At 41.7% G+C, this 14323-nt stretch overlaps 1 protein-coding gene across 25 annotated transcripts in view; it reads left to right on the top strand.

The window, feature by feature from the left end:
- The window catches only part of TCF7L2 (transcription factor 7 like 2), a 175772-nt gene that overhangs the window by 136926 nt on the left and 24523 nt on the right, over positions 1–14323 (top strand). For 19 of the 25 annotated variants that reach the window (XM_039381141.1, XM_039381140.1, XM_027750103.2 and 16 more), the window contains 2 exons: positions 10930–11062; positions 13193–13295. In XM_039381141.1, coding sequence (XP_039237075.1) covers positions 10930–11062; positions 13193–13295 — 236 coding nt within the window. Of the gene's footprint in view, positions 1–778; positions 1270–10929; positions 11063–13192; positions 13296–14323 lie in introns of those variants that run through there. The other 6 variants (XM_027750106.2, XM_027750099.2, XM_039381137.1 and 3 more) reach the window with 3 other exon arrangements.

Genomic DNA, 14323 nt, shown 5'->3' with positions numbered 1-14323 from the left:
GTCCGTCCCACATGGTGATTGCTCTCCCTGCGTGCAGCGTCCAGCAGTATTAACAAACTCGCTTAGAAAGTGCGGAGGGGAAGAAGGCAGACACTGTTTCCTAATTATTGTCCGTTAAACCACCCTTTTTGGCTTTTGCCCCTGTTACAGAGTAACTACTTTGCAACTTTAGGGGAAAAGGATAAAAATGAGATGAGAGGCTGACTCTTTGCAAACTCAGACGCTGCAGTTTGCCTGCAATATCTGGCTCAGACATAGGAAGCGGGGCATCTCGCAATGGTCGTAGGCAAGAGCGAGGTGCAGGGCAGAAGCTTTACCCTTGCTCAGTTCAGCAATGCTCTCAGGTACCCCTGTTTATTCTCATTTAGGAGTAGCTTGGGAAAATTCAATAGCCAGGGTACCATAATATTATCTATCTTGAAGCTGCCCTTGCATCCCTTTTGCAGTAGGGTCAGTGTTTTACAGAAATATTAAATACTAAAGGAAAAGGGAGGAGGGGGAGAGACCAAAGCTAATGGTAAAGGTCTGCCAAATGTCACCTCAGTGTTACAATGACAAGAAAATACACTTTCCTTACAGCTCTCTCCCTAAGAAATTTGTTTTGAGGGATTTGACAATCTTGCAGATAAAGTGACTGCTTGCTACACTTAACTGATCATGCTCCCTCACGGCCGGCCGGCGTTTCCTCGCTGCACTTAGTAATACCTGCGCAACCTGGGTTGTAGTAGCATTGGCATTGATTTCCAAAGTAACTGCTTTTTAGCTGTTGTGAGCAGACATACCTGCGTGGGGGGGTGAAAGTCTTTTCCCCGCTCCCTGAAAGGATGATGGTAAAGTGCTATATTGCAAAAGACAGGAGGCTTCTCTAAATTTTGATAACTGCAGCCGACAATTTAGAAATAAGACACTTCTCACAGCCAAACATGACAATGGATTTTGAGCATTCAGAAAACACCAGGCCAAAAAACTGGAGACATCTTGATCTTTTAAGACAGCTTTTCCAGTACTTTAAATGAAGGGGGGGAGCAGGGAAAGAAAAAGAGAGAGAAAAGCTGCAAGGAAAATAATACAAAGCCAGCACAATTGGCATCTAGACAGTAAAGAAAAAAAGTTTTTGAGGTTAACAGAAGGAAAGACAAAGCTGTTATGTACCCGAGGGATGCAATTTTAGTGGGAATGGAAGATTTGAGTGGTAAAGGAGGAGCGCTTGCCTCTGGGTTCTCTCTCTTCCAGCAGTTCGGCTGCTGGCATCTCAATTTGAATTGCTGGGTGAGTAGCACTTTCTGTGTGCACGCTTTCCGTCTTGACCACTGAACTTCTGATGTGACTTCTCTCCCTCTTCTCCTCTCTCCCTCTCCTTTTCTTTCCTCCTGCGTGGAATCAAAAAAAAAAATGGGGAGGGGGGGGAGTGTGAGAAATCAAGCAAGCATCTCCAGCTGTGACCTTTGTTAGCAACGTTGTTTTTATTTATTTATTTTATGGTAATCGTCTTTTTTAGTGGGGGGAAGTGCGACTTTTCGATGCCGCTTTAATTTGACGGCAGTGGCGAGGAGCGAGCGCCGGTCTGTCGCGACACAATGGTGCAGCGGGACAGAGTTGTTGCACTCCTCCTCCGTGCCCTTCCCTCCACCTGGTTTTGGGGTTTGGTCGGCAGGGGGGAAAGAATTTTTTTTCTCATGCACCCAGGGTGGGATCGGGGTGTGTTGGGGAGGCGGTGTTTCAGAGCCCGGTGTGCAGCAGGTTTCGGGGGCTGATTTCTGGATGCTGAACAATGGTTACCAGCGAGGGAAAAGTGTGTGCGCGTGTAGAGCTGTGTTACATCCGCAGTCAGACAGTCACACAGTGACCATGACATCACTAGCTTTTCTTTTCTTTTTTTCCTTTGGGGCGGAGGGGGCCACTTCAAAGCTTTCTTCAGTTCAGTACGATATTTCCTTAACTCTGAAACCATGAAGGTAAAAATGTTTGGGTTTTGGGGCTTTTTTTCTTAAAAGAAGTTGGTTTGTGGCAGGGCACATATGTTACAGTTAAGGGGGTTTGGAGATGGAATGGTTTAACTCTTGTCATAACACAAAATGAGATTTTTTTTTTTAGTTATTAAAAGTAGTATATAGTATTTTTTATTGGGTGCTTTTGATCCCGTGTTTGGTTGGCACTCAGTTAAATTTTCTGAATTCTTCAGAAAGATCAGCTCTAATGTGAAAGATGAAAATTTTAGGGACACTGCATAAAAATGATTTCACCCAGTGTTAGAGGAATATGAAAAATAAGACTGAATGTTGATAAATATGAGATAACATGTGTTTTAATACAGTGGTTCTGTGTTCGATATCAGAAGTCCATGAGACTTTTTTTCTCTCTTTTTTTATTATATGTTACAGAAAGTTGAGCTACCCCTCAGCCAGTTCTGTATATTACCCATAGTTATACACAGAAAATTGAAATGTATTGAATAATTCTACAAAGCATCACATTTTCACTGATGGTTTTGTGGGAGTCTTGAGTTTTCTGCTGTTTTCTAAGCCTGCCGGGCTTGTTGACAGAGGCACTTGATTCAGGAGGAGGATTTCTATCACTTCAGTACTCTGTGGTACCTTTGCCTGAGTAGCTTAGTCGATTTATTTGCCTTTTCTTGTATAAAACAAGGGATAAATTCTGTAGAATTCACCTAAAATGGATTAATCTAAAAGGACAATTATTTAGATGTTTCTTCTTTCACTGCATGTTGTTGCATATTCAGGTTTTATACGGCTGGTGATGAGATCTCACAAGAGTTTTACCTTTCGAGGAATTTTTTTTACTGGGACATGGGGTGAAAGGCCTGACAGCACTGTGTAAATGTGCCTGTTACTTTTATTCCAAAATGCTTGAAAGGTGTTTCAGTTCTGATGTGCATTTGATGTGACGTTTTTAGGGAAACTTTGTTGAATTTATTGAATAAGAATTAATTGATCTGGACTTACTTAATTTCGTTGCTCAGTTGTTTTGTGCAGCATGTAATGTTTTTTAGCACATTAAAAAATGAAAAGATTTTTTAGAGCTTTGTTATTTTTCAAGTGATTTATTATACATTTGCTACATATGTTGCATATCGGTATTGAGCACAGTCCGCTATAATTTGCAAATATTGTGTTTTAAAAAGCTGTACTGAAAAATTGGCGTCATATCTTAAGGCATGTATATGCATATTAGTTTTTTAATAATGCTGTTATTACTGAAATTGCCAAATACAAGAAGGTATAGGCATACGTGCTAATTTTTTTTTCATATCTCCCCATTTTTTAACAGCCTCACATTCGAGTTCTTGCTGTAGACAGAAATCACAGATACCCTAATAAAAATCAGGAGCTATTTCTCCTACAGCGTATGTCTGTCTAGTGCTGAAATAAGTGATTTACAAGCAAGAGTTAAAACTGTTTATAATCTGGCATTTCAAAGAATGCTAGGCAGCAAGTAAAATTGCATGGCTAGGTATTCACACAAAACATGTAACAAATAAGGTCTATCTGGGCAATTGTGGACACCGTTTTGCTTATATTCACTTTGCTTCTCATCTTCTCTTAATTTTTGTGCTTGCATTGTTGCTCTGTGTCTCTCCCCTTTCTACCCCCTTTGTGTTCAGGACCCTTTCCCAAAGACCTGCTTAGGTTTCACCAGTCTCTTTGCTCAGTGCTTGTGTATCCAGCACATCTTGTACTGGTACTGCTTAACCAAAAGGTGTTTTTCAGTTTTAGTCTAATATATGCCAAGTCTTTCTGCTTTTTTGCCTTGTTAGACATGAACGAAGGCTTGCCTGCTCTGCAGAGATAATATCTGTCTAGTAATTAAAATTAACTAAAGCATGCAAAGAAAGCACTGAGTATTTGTCATGTTGGGGAAGAAACTGTGCCTCTCCTTTTATAATGGAATAAATCTGGGCACCTCAATGCCTGAAACTTGAAGGGTCTGAGCACTGCGCTGTCCTCCTGGTATGGGAACATCCACCTGTTGATCAAATAATCTCTAATTTTGAGACCTGAGTGTAAGGCTTGGCTGGATACATGCAGGCCACAGTTCTGGGCTGTAGATGAGGTAACTGGTGTCCAAATTCATATGCCAAGGGTCAGGCAGAGCAGATGAGCAGAGTGCTTTCACTTTATTAATAAAACCTTAAGAGAATAAGTGAGGTAAAATCTAACTGTCATAAATTAGTTCCAGGTGTTGCTGAAGGATCTCAAAATACACAGTTGTGTAGCAGGTGCTTGTCTGGATCTGACCTTAGAGTAACAACACATTGTGCAGGAGCGCAGCACTTAATTTGTATTTAAAACTCCAAGTTTCTTTTTTTTTTTTTTTTTTACTTAAACAAAGAAAACCCACCTCAAATACCATAGCACTAAAATTACAGTCCACAACAGCTTTGAAAGCAAAGCGTGAGCACACTTAATAATGTTTTACTACTAGTGTGTTTTATCCTTCTGCATCGGAACTAACAGGCGGTAATTAGATAGCTAAACCCCAGTCCTTTCCCTTGTACACTAGAGGATTTGGCGTATGCTAATTGTCACCAGATCATTTCACATAATTGCCTTTTGGCGAAATTAAGTGGAAATTTCCTGAACATCTTAAATCCTGACTTCCCCACCCCCTCAGTACCTTCGCTCCCTGACAGGAAGGATGCTGAAAATGTCAAGCACGGTGGCTTAGTTCTCCAGCATGCAGGGGACACTTCATCAGAATTAAAGGGGGGGGAGGGCAGCAGGAAGAAAATGATTCTTTTCTTGAATGAATTGCTGGACACTTAAAGCCAGGAAGCTGATTTTGTTGTTTTGTCTGAGAGATTGCTAATAGACCACGGGGTTTTATTGGCAAGCCAGCAGTTCTTGCAGGAGCAGGTAGGCACTCACTGGCCTGGAAGTGGTCACGGAGGGAGGGGGAAGAAACAGAAGGTTGCAAAAGTGTGTGTGTTCTGCCCCATCTCCCCTTTTTTTAATTTATTTATTAAGGATAGGGCAGCAGGGGTGGTTTTTTTTTTTTTTAAAGCTCTGTCTAGGGAGAGTATTGTCCCAGCACATGGTTGTCTGTGCTCCTGTAATCGTTGTGTGAAAGAGGAAAATGAGCCTTTTTTTAGCAGGGCAAGTAGTGGTTATCAATGGAGGCCTTGTCTCCTGCTACAATGGGTAGTTAGCTTAGGGCAGGACCTTAGGCAGGCATCAACTACATTAAACTGAGAAAGGGCTCAGGCCGCTGTATCAGCCATAATGGAGCAAGGGGAAGTAGTTTTCAGGAGAGAATGCTTAGTCAGGTGTGAGAACATCCTTAAAAAAGCTGTGACTCCACTAGCTAAACAGGGCTGGGTAAAATTGAATCTTCAGGGTTTTTTTCGGAAAATGCTTCATCACTGGCATTGTAATTTTATGCACAGGAAGGGGATGAGTTCTGAGTTTCATACGACTGGTGGGTTTGGTTGGTTTTAACTTTTCAGTTAACCTGAATGGTTTGCAGTTTCCTTGTTGGAGTTTGGGGTGCCACCCAGAGCGGCTGCTGATGTGGGTGTTCCCCAGGACCAGAGTGGTCTTATTGATGCTCTGCTTATTGATGCTCTGCTTTGGATGTTGGCAATCCTGGCTGGAAGCAGAAGAATATTCCAATATTTGCAGCAATATTTTGGGATTTGCCTTTACTTTAAACTTAATTTTCTGATTTGTGTCCGGGGGTTGAGAGTGAGGGTGGTGTAAGGGTGTCATTCCAAGGTAGAATCAGGGAGAGATCAACCTTTAGAAAAAAAGAGACTCCCCTTTTATAAGCATCTTTGGAGCTGCAGAGCAGCTCAGGAGCATCTGTTAGCATTTCACTGGCCACAGTCAGGATAACTGCAATAGCACCATCTGGAAAATGCAGAGAAACAATTTATAAACCTATTTTTTTAATGTGAACTGGTATTGAATGGTGCTCTTTGCTAAGCCCAGGGAGCAACTCCAGGAGAGCCTGCTAATTCAAGACCACTGTCGACCTTCTACATCCACCCTGGAGGAGGGGAAAAGGCTGACAAACCCTCTTCTGTGCTGCTTTTGTTTTATTGTATCAGGCTCATAAAAGCACTTTCAGGGCCCATCTTTCTTCAGCAGAAAAGGAAAGCAATGGGGAAACAGGGAAGAGGAGGACATGGCAAAAAGACAGGCGGAGCTCTAGCTCCATTTGTTTTCAGTGTCTCTTGATTAATAGGTTTTAAGGTGGATGGTGAACTCTCATTCCTCTGGTAGTGGAGGAAGGGGAGGGGACTCTGGGGGTCTGGGACGCAAATACCTGATCAGTCCCTCCCGTGCCATGTTCCTGGCTGTGGGTGACAGAGGGTGCCTGCTGGACTGCAGCACATCCCTGCCTCCCAAGCAGGACTGCAAGCTTTGAGTACATTTAAAAGGTCACCCAGGTCGGGGAAAGGGGTCTCTCCCTGGCTGCAGCCATGGGAGTTGTGCTGGCGGTCACCAGAGTTTCAGGCTGGGCTGGGACAGGAGCATCCCCCCTGTTTCTGCCCTTGGCTGCTCGGCCAGGGACATGTTGGAGCAAATTCAGGCTGAGGGCTTTGACCGCTGCGGTGCTGCAATGGCATGATGGCTTGTTTTCAGCCTGGGTGGCTTTTTTTTCCAGACCTGCTTTTACTAAACCCATGTTATCCCAGTGAGGACAAACCCTCTGGTGTCCCTGGCATGTTTTTTTCTGACTTTGAGTTGATACCGTGATTTTATTACCAAAGCCAAACAAGGTATGAATTTGCAAACAGAAATTGCATAGCAAACTCTTCCTGTTTAAAGGTTGGTTTCTCTTTGTGTGCTAAACAATACAATGTTTCATCTTGTGCAAGTCTTATGATGCTTTCAGAGACTTAGGAACTATTGATTTATACAGCATGTATTAACTTCTTCAATAAATGGGGAGTATTCATCAGTGGGGTGTATTAAATTGGGCTGTATACGCATAGAAGTATCTTTCATCCTGTTAATGAAATGTCCTTACCATGCAACAAAGACTAATACACAGCAATTTATACACACAATCCCCTGCAGTTTAAATTTGAAGTTAGATGTTGGGGTTTTTTTGTTACCTAAAGGCACCTATCAGAACTTAGGCTAAATGGATCTCAGTATTCCTCTGAAACATTTATCAGTCCAAAATATGTTGTGGTTTTGGTGTGGGTTTTTTTTCATTCTAGAGCTCCATTATTGTTTAAAGTTATCTGTGTTTAAGCACTCCCAGAAGCATTTCAAATTCATACAGAGAGATTTAGTAGTAGAGCTCCTATGGGGACAATTTCCTCTGGTTTGCTTTAGGCAGCAGTTATCAAGAAAAGCAAGCTTCTCTTGTTTTTTTGCAATTCTTTACCATGCCCTCTAACCCAGCATATAAGACCTCAGCTTTCAATGGAGAGGGGTGATTTATCAACAGATGACTTGGTACTATGTAGATGCTGGGATTTCTGTCTAGAAATCTCCATTCGTTCCTGTCCTGTTACCACATGCCCTGATGCTAATCTACCAGTGCAACTCCTCTGTCTGTGCCTGACATAGCCATAAATGGAGTTCTTCAACTTGCCAGAGAAATTCCTGCTTCTCACAATGGCTTTTAGCTTAAAACTGCCCTTGATAAAGTACTCACAAATGTATATTGGAGAAGGACCTTTTGCAGGGGCATGTCTAAGGTCATCTAATAGGTGTCTCCTATTGATGGCTTCTGTGGTTTACCTTTCACTGCCAGTGGATGGGGTTAGGACCACACTTGTTACTCAGGCAGAGCTCCCATTGACTTCAAAGGAAGATGCATGTGCAGGATTAATCCTGCTCTTCCCCAGCTTGTCCTTTCTTTTTCTCTTTCCCAAGGAAGCTAAGTTTAACTTCAGGAATGGTATTTTTAAAGAGCAACTTGTTTAGCATATTGTGCATGATTAGCTTGGCTTGCAAATTGTGTGTGCTGTTTTGAGGGGAGTTATGGTCCTTTTTCCCCAGTGTGTGATAAACAGTGCAAAATGTAATGGAAACCTGGCCCTGGGTAGTGATGCAGATGCAGACTGATTCTCAGGGAAGTGGATCACACTCCTCTGTCCCAGAGAGCATATTTTTGAGCATGTATATGACAGTTTCCACCTTTCCCCCAGTACATTTTCCCCACACCTCTGCCCCAGCATCATCAGAATGCAAAAAAGTATCCTACGCTTGCATCCAGTACCTTTATATGAGTTTTCTGTTTGAGTGCAGGGCAGTCACCCGAATAAAAATGACTTACCTGGGGAAAAGTTTGCAGGCTTAAGGTTCAAACTCTTACTTGTTGATCTTTCTTTATTCTTCTGTTTGCTTTTTATTTTTCTCTGAAACATGTTAAGTAAAATACATCATAATGTAGCACCTGTTCTATTTTGTGGAGATATTGCAGGCAGCCTTGGTATATCAAAGCAGTGAGTGGTAGTTTCCCACAGTTTACATGTAACCCCCTATGGTATATCTGGCTTTGGTGATAGAGGCATGTCAGTCCAGCTTTCCTCTCGTGTTGTTTCTTGTTTTTTGGCTTAAGTCTGACTCTCTAATGTTATTCTATCACTTACATATTTTTTTAACTAACCAGTTCCAGTTTCTATGAAAATAAGCTCTCTGTGGAAGACATCCCTTAACGTCTTCTAGGGTCTGAGTGAGGTTTATTTGCAATGATGTGAAGAGTTGGGAGAGTACAAAGCTACAGCATGTATTAACTTCTTCAATAAGTGGGGCCACACTGTGGGTCACCTAGCAGCATGAGTTCACACAATTCTTGGCCAGAAAAAATACCTCTTATTGGAAGTGATAATTTTTGTGAACTTGATCAACTGGTCATTTGGCTTGTAATGTCATGTGTTGTTGAGTAGACGCTTGCCTCTTTGTGTGGTGTGTAATACAGTTTGTCACATGAAGCCCGTGCCAAAGCTTTCAGTTACTTTTGGAGTGCTTAGGTGTCGGTTCACTTCAAAGAGAACAGATATTGGAGTAGAGCGTCTCCTTTGGCTTTTTTAACTTTGAGAGCTAAATCCTCATAATTTCTCTGATGTGAAACCACTATGGATCTGTGCGGCCAGAAATTGTCCTTGGCTGTTCAACTGGCAGAAGATCTGACCTACAACCCCACCAACACAACGTGCTGTAATGTGTAGCATTGGCTGTTGTGACCATGCTCTGTCCTGCATGGTGGCCGCTTGATATGGGAATCCCATGTGCCACCTGTGCGGTGTTAGAGGGGAATCACCTCTTGTAAGGGCTGCAAAAAGAGATGAACATGGTGAAGGACACGGTAAAAGCTGTGGGAAGCACAAGCACTGCTCTTGGCTTGCTTCTTTTGGATGCACACTTTTTTCTGCAGGTTATCAAAGGAGTGAGCTCAATAGCTGCATAGGGGCAGGGGCTGGGGCTGGGGGAGCCTCATGTCGTGGGGCAGGCTGCAAGAGCCAAAGGTGCTTCACTTGACCAAAGCATGATGGAGGGACTTCTTGTTTATTCAGGGACAACAGATATTTCTTTTCCTCCTTGCTCTCAGTTTGTCTTCCCTCTTCCTTCCCCCCAGTCTTGAAACTCATTCCCAGAGAATAACCGAATTATTTTTGAAATGCTTTTAGGGGGTGCTCAGAGCGTTGGAGGTGAGATCAGATAATACCTTCTCTAAAGCGGCACAGGGAGGATGTGTGTTTGGGGGTGCTGGGGGATCAAGCAGTGGGTTTGGAGCCATCCTTGAGCAGGAGAGAGAGCAGGAGAGTGCTGGCAGACCCTGAACAGCAGCGGCGCTATCGTGGCCACCGTGCTATCACTGCTTTATTTTAATGTGATTCCTTTTACTTGATGTTAATGCAAGTTGTTCCTTACTTAAAGTAATAAAAGGAAATGAAGACACATTCTAAAATGAAACCTGACTCTAATCCATTCATCATCTAATACCAGCCTCTTTATCTTTGCTGGTACCTAATCTGGTTAAATGTCCCTGTTGTAGGATTTTAGTGAAAATCCTCTATGGGGAATAGGGTTTTTTGCAATTGGATTACTTGCAGTAAATGGTCCAGTGGTTCGCTTGTTTCAGCTTAATTTTTTCTTTGTGATCTTGTAAGGGTAAGTTACAGTTCAGCCTGCCTTTTCGTTTCATTCATTCACTCCTTTTTTTTTTTTAAATTGTTGTTAAGAAAAAGATCTTTTTTCCCCAAAGCTAGGAATGTGATGGGGAAAACCTCCTGATATCTGCGTGATTATTCCCCCCACAAGAGTGTTAATTTCAATGTCTTTATCTGGGGGTTTTTGCCATTATTTATATAGCTGAATATTTTAGCAGCCTAATTAATCAGTATCCAGTTTCCATTTATTAGCGCTCTCTGATGAATTGATAATTAATCAGCTCTTCTAAAATATATATATAAAATATGCAGGTGATCACTTGTCAGCTTAATGCTTGCTGATGAAGGGAATACTCCAGCACTACAAAGGCTTTTTATCTGGAGTATTTGCAATGAGCAGTAAAATGCAGAACTGAAAGTGAGGACAGGAAGGGGAGAGGAAAAGACCTACAGGTCAGTGAGCATTTGGGTCTCGTGCTAATTAAATGGGGGACTCTCTCAGGCCCTCACTGAGGAGTCTGCCTGCATCTCGGAGGTGAAGCACAAGATTATATAATAAAAAGGAAAAATTTTAAAGAATTGCTGTTGCTCTGTACAGGAGCTCGACAGGTCAAAAAGATTAAAGAACCTCAACAGCAGGAAAAGTGTGTGAGGAGGTTTTAAGCAAGAGGGTGGGAAAACTGCAAGGGTAACACCAAGAAGAGACCTGGAAAAGTCTGAGGATCGTGCTGAAATTGTGGCTACTCAGATTTCTATATATCATGCCTTGTGCTGCAGTGGGAAGGAATAGCCATCGCTGCTCTAATGCCTTCGACCTTTTTTTTTTCTCTTGACAGTCTAACAAAGTGCCAGTTGTGCAGCACCCACACCATGTACACCCTCTTACGCCGCTTATCACATACAGCAATGAGCACTTCACACCAGGAAACCCTCCTCCACACTTACCAGCTGACGTAGATCCCAAAACAGGTAGGTGGGAAATAGTTTGGGGGGCTTTTTGAGAGGGAGTGGGTGGATCTTTCAATTTTGCGTATTAGAGGAGAGGAGTGCAGGAGAATGGATTTCCCATACTGGAACACCAAAGGGGGCATGTAAAATGTCAAACCCAGACAAAATAGTTTCTTTTTAAGCCAATTAGGCTTCAGAAGGAAACCTACTGGGTGAATTTTCATAAAGCTTCTGCAGGGTGACACCAGAGTTGCATGTGTGGGGTCGTTTGCAGATGTGTTTCTTTGCAAGAATGATACCCCACCTAGTAGTTCGATCTACCAAGTGCTTGGTTTGCATGCACGACCCCGAGAATTAAACATGTACGTTCTGTGATCTGCACTTACAGAATTGCAGCTGGAATTCTAAAGGTGGTGGGTCATGACCGGTTTCAAAATGAATCTCTTTTAATTCCCCAAATCCCATTGTTTCTGTGTCAGGAGTTCAGCCATTTTTCTTCTGTAATGTTGAATTTTCATCCACTGTAACTACTTAGCTCCAGCTTTACGCTTGCAACTCTTTTCCCCAATGTAAGTCTACCCAACTCTAAGTTCAGCCTGAAGGGCAGTCTGCTTGAATATAGAGCACCACGTAAAACCCTGACTAGATTTACTGGTGTTACAGAGTAGAATTTACATGTTATTCTAACTTTTTAAGAGTCCTTGTTTAACCTGAGGTCTCAAAGAAGTCAAACAGTGTCAATCTTCTTTCTTCAAGCTGCATTGAGTTCCTAGTGACAGTGGTTTTGGTTTTGTTAATCCAAATCCCATCTAGTTAATTGGAAAGTTCATCAGAAACAGAATTCATGTTAAACGAGTCACTCTGTGTCAGCTCTAACTTATGCAGATAATTTATTTAAACTACAGCCTTTGAATGACGCTGTGCATTAGCTGGTTTTCACTCCCTACACTTTCACTGGGGCCCCCTTTTAATTGTGCTTAATGCTATAACTTCACGTGGCTTGAAAGGAATCCATCTCACCATCCCTGGGTATTGCAAGTGAATGGCATAGTCAACCTCTCATTTAAATAATGGTAGTACAGGGAATAGCTTTTAAATGGTTATCGTAAAACATATGATTAACGTCTGTAGACTGTTTACTTTTCTTCTGTGAACATTCTTTCAAGTGTGCAAATAGCTCACTGGATGGTTAAAGCCCAGTTAATCTGTTTGGGTTTTGTAATGGAGAAAAAGCGATGTCTGCATGAAAATGTCACACAAGGAGATTTAATTTAGAGATTAAAAGCTTCCCAAGTGACTTAAAAAAATAGGTTTTAGCCATGAATACAGTACCTCTTCCTTTTAATGCTCTCTGTTTTAATTTTGCTTCTGCTGTGTAATTGTGCTCTGGCTTGTTAATTGAAAGACCCAGTCTTGTAACCCTTACTCCTCTGAGTAATTCCTACTTGCTCTTAAGGTAAGGAGCATTAATATTTAAGGCTTGTGTCTGGAGCTGGTTTCTGCTTTCCAAGTAGGAACTGCACCAGATTCAGAGAGGATAGATGGGCTCTCTGTCCTCCCCTGCACACCTTCAACATCTACCCCTGGTTATACCAAGCAGTTCCAGGGGCTTTCACCTCCACTCCTAGGTTTCAGGAAAGGTTTCCTAGGTTTGCTCAAAAGCAAACATCATTTACAATTTTAGTGACTTTTAAACTCATTTTGGAGATTACTTTGGAATAATGCCATGTTATTGAGTACCCAGTCAGTATCTGGGTCTCTTGGCTGACTTTGAGACTAAAATAACCATGAAGTTGTTACAGGATCCATCTTTCTGTTGAGCATTTAAGACGGTATCTAGTACAGCATCACACCAAAATTATATCTGAGACTTCTAAATTCTAAATAACAAAATAACTATCTCTGATTGGAGAGGTGACTGAGAGAGCGAATAATATCATTTTTTTTGGTTGAATATCGTTTAAGAAAATACCAGGAGGCTCACTTTATAAAACAAGAGTGTGAAACAGCCTTTGGAAACCCAAAGTGAAGGCACAAGTATTGTAATAAAAATAAATTGATAGAAATTTAGAAACAAATGTGTTTTTTTCTTTATATTTTAGTTATTTCCATGTCTCTGTACTGACGCTGCTTTATGTTCCTCTTCTGTAGGAATTCCAAGGCCTCCACATCCTCCAGATATATCTCCTTATTATCCATTATCACCGGGCACTGTAGGACAAATCCCCCATCCGCTAGGATGGTTAGTACCACAGTAAGGAGTTCCATTTTTTTCATTTCCTTTTTCTTTTTCTGATGTGTAAAATTTGTGTAAAAATATGTGTGTGTGTGTGTGTGCGCGTGCATTGAGTTTTGCCGAGCTTGTTTGCCAACTGCCACTGCACTGAGTGTTATGGCTTTACCCACTTCATGAAGGTTAATTAAAACTTACGCCAGGTCATGTGGTCTTAAACAGACATGAGAAGTTGGACACAGCTTTGCATGTCATCCCAACTGGCTGATGGCTTGTGAAGCATGAATTTTTAAACTCTTCTGAAGAAATGTCCTTTCCTTGTTATTACCTTTATGCTGCGCCACGTGGGTTTTTTTCAGATTTGATTTTCTGAGGACTCAGGGTGGTTCTCACGGACCCTCTTTTTTACCAGGGCCATATTCACTACAAATGTGCAATTTTAAATTTCATTTACCTTCTCTGTTGAAAGTTCTTTCAATTTTCTTGTGAAACAGTAGAGCTTTGCATCGGCCATTGACAGGATTGCTAGTCGAGATGTGGCTGGGCAGTTGGCAGTTGGCATCTGAGGAATGGAATTTTCTTGCAAACAAGAAAGAGGAATTAGTTTACTTTAAAACTGGCCAAGAAAAAAGTTGTGGAAAGTTAGCTTGAAGTTTTGTTTTCTTTTCAGTTCCTCATATCCCACTTGCAGAGCCTTGTTGGATATGAGACTCCCTCCAATAACTGGGTCCTTATTTTCTTTTTTTTCTTATGTTGCCCTCCCTTCAATGGGTTTATAATACATTTAAGCACTGCCTAAGCCTTTTGTGTAGTATATTTGATTTAAATTCTTATAAAATCCATTTGTATTTCTGGATACAAGAGTTTGCTGCATTATAAATCAACTGTTACCCTCTTTTTCTCACAAATTGGGCTGATTGTATTTCTTCCAGAAATGAATTGCCCAAAGCTCAGAATAGTTTGCTCCTGCTTGAGGTTGTTTGGCCAGCTGTGCTAAAATACCTCTCCACAAGTTTGCCCTCCTTGAGGAATTGGAGTTGACATCCCAT

The sequence above is a fragment of the Pipra filicauda genome, unplaced genomic scaffold, assembly GCF_003945595.2.
Source record: "Pipra filicauda isolate LSUMZ 115617 unplaced genomic scaffold, ASM394559v2 scaffold213_size2393758_pilon, whole genome shotgun sequence".
Lineage (NCBI taxonomy): Eukaryota > Metazoa > Chordata > Aves > Passeriformes > Pipridae > Pipra > Pipra filicauda.
The sequence above is the reverse complement of the archived record's forward strand: the minus strand, read 5'-3'. Positions and strand labels throughout refer to the sequence as shown.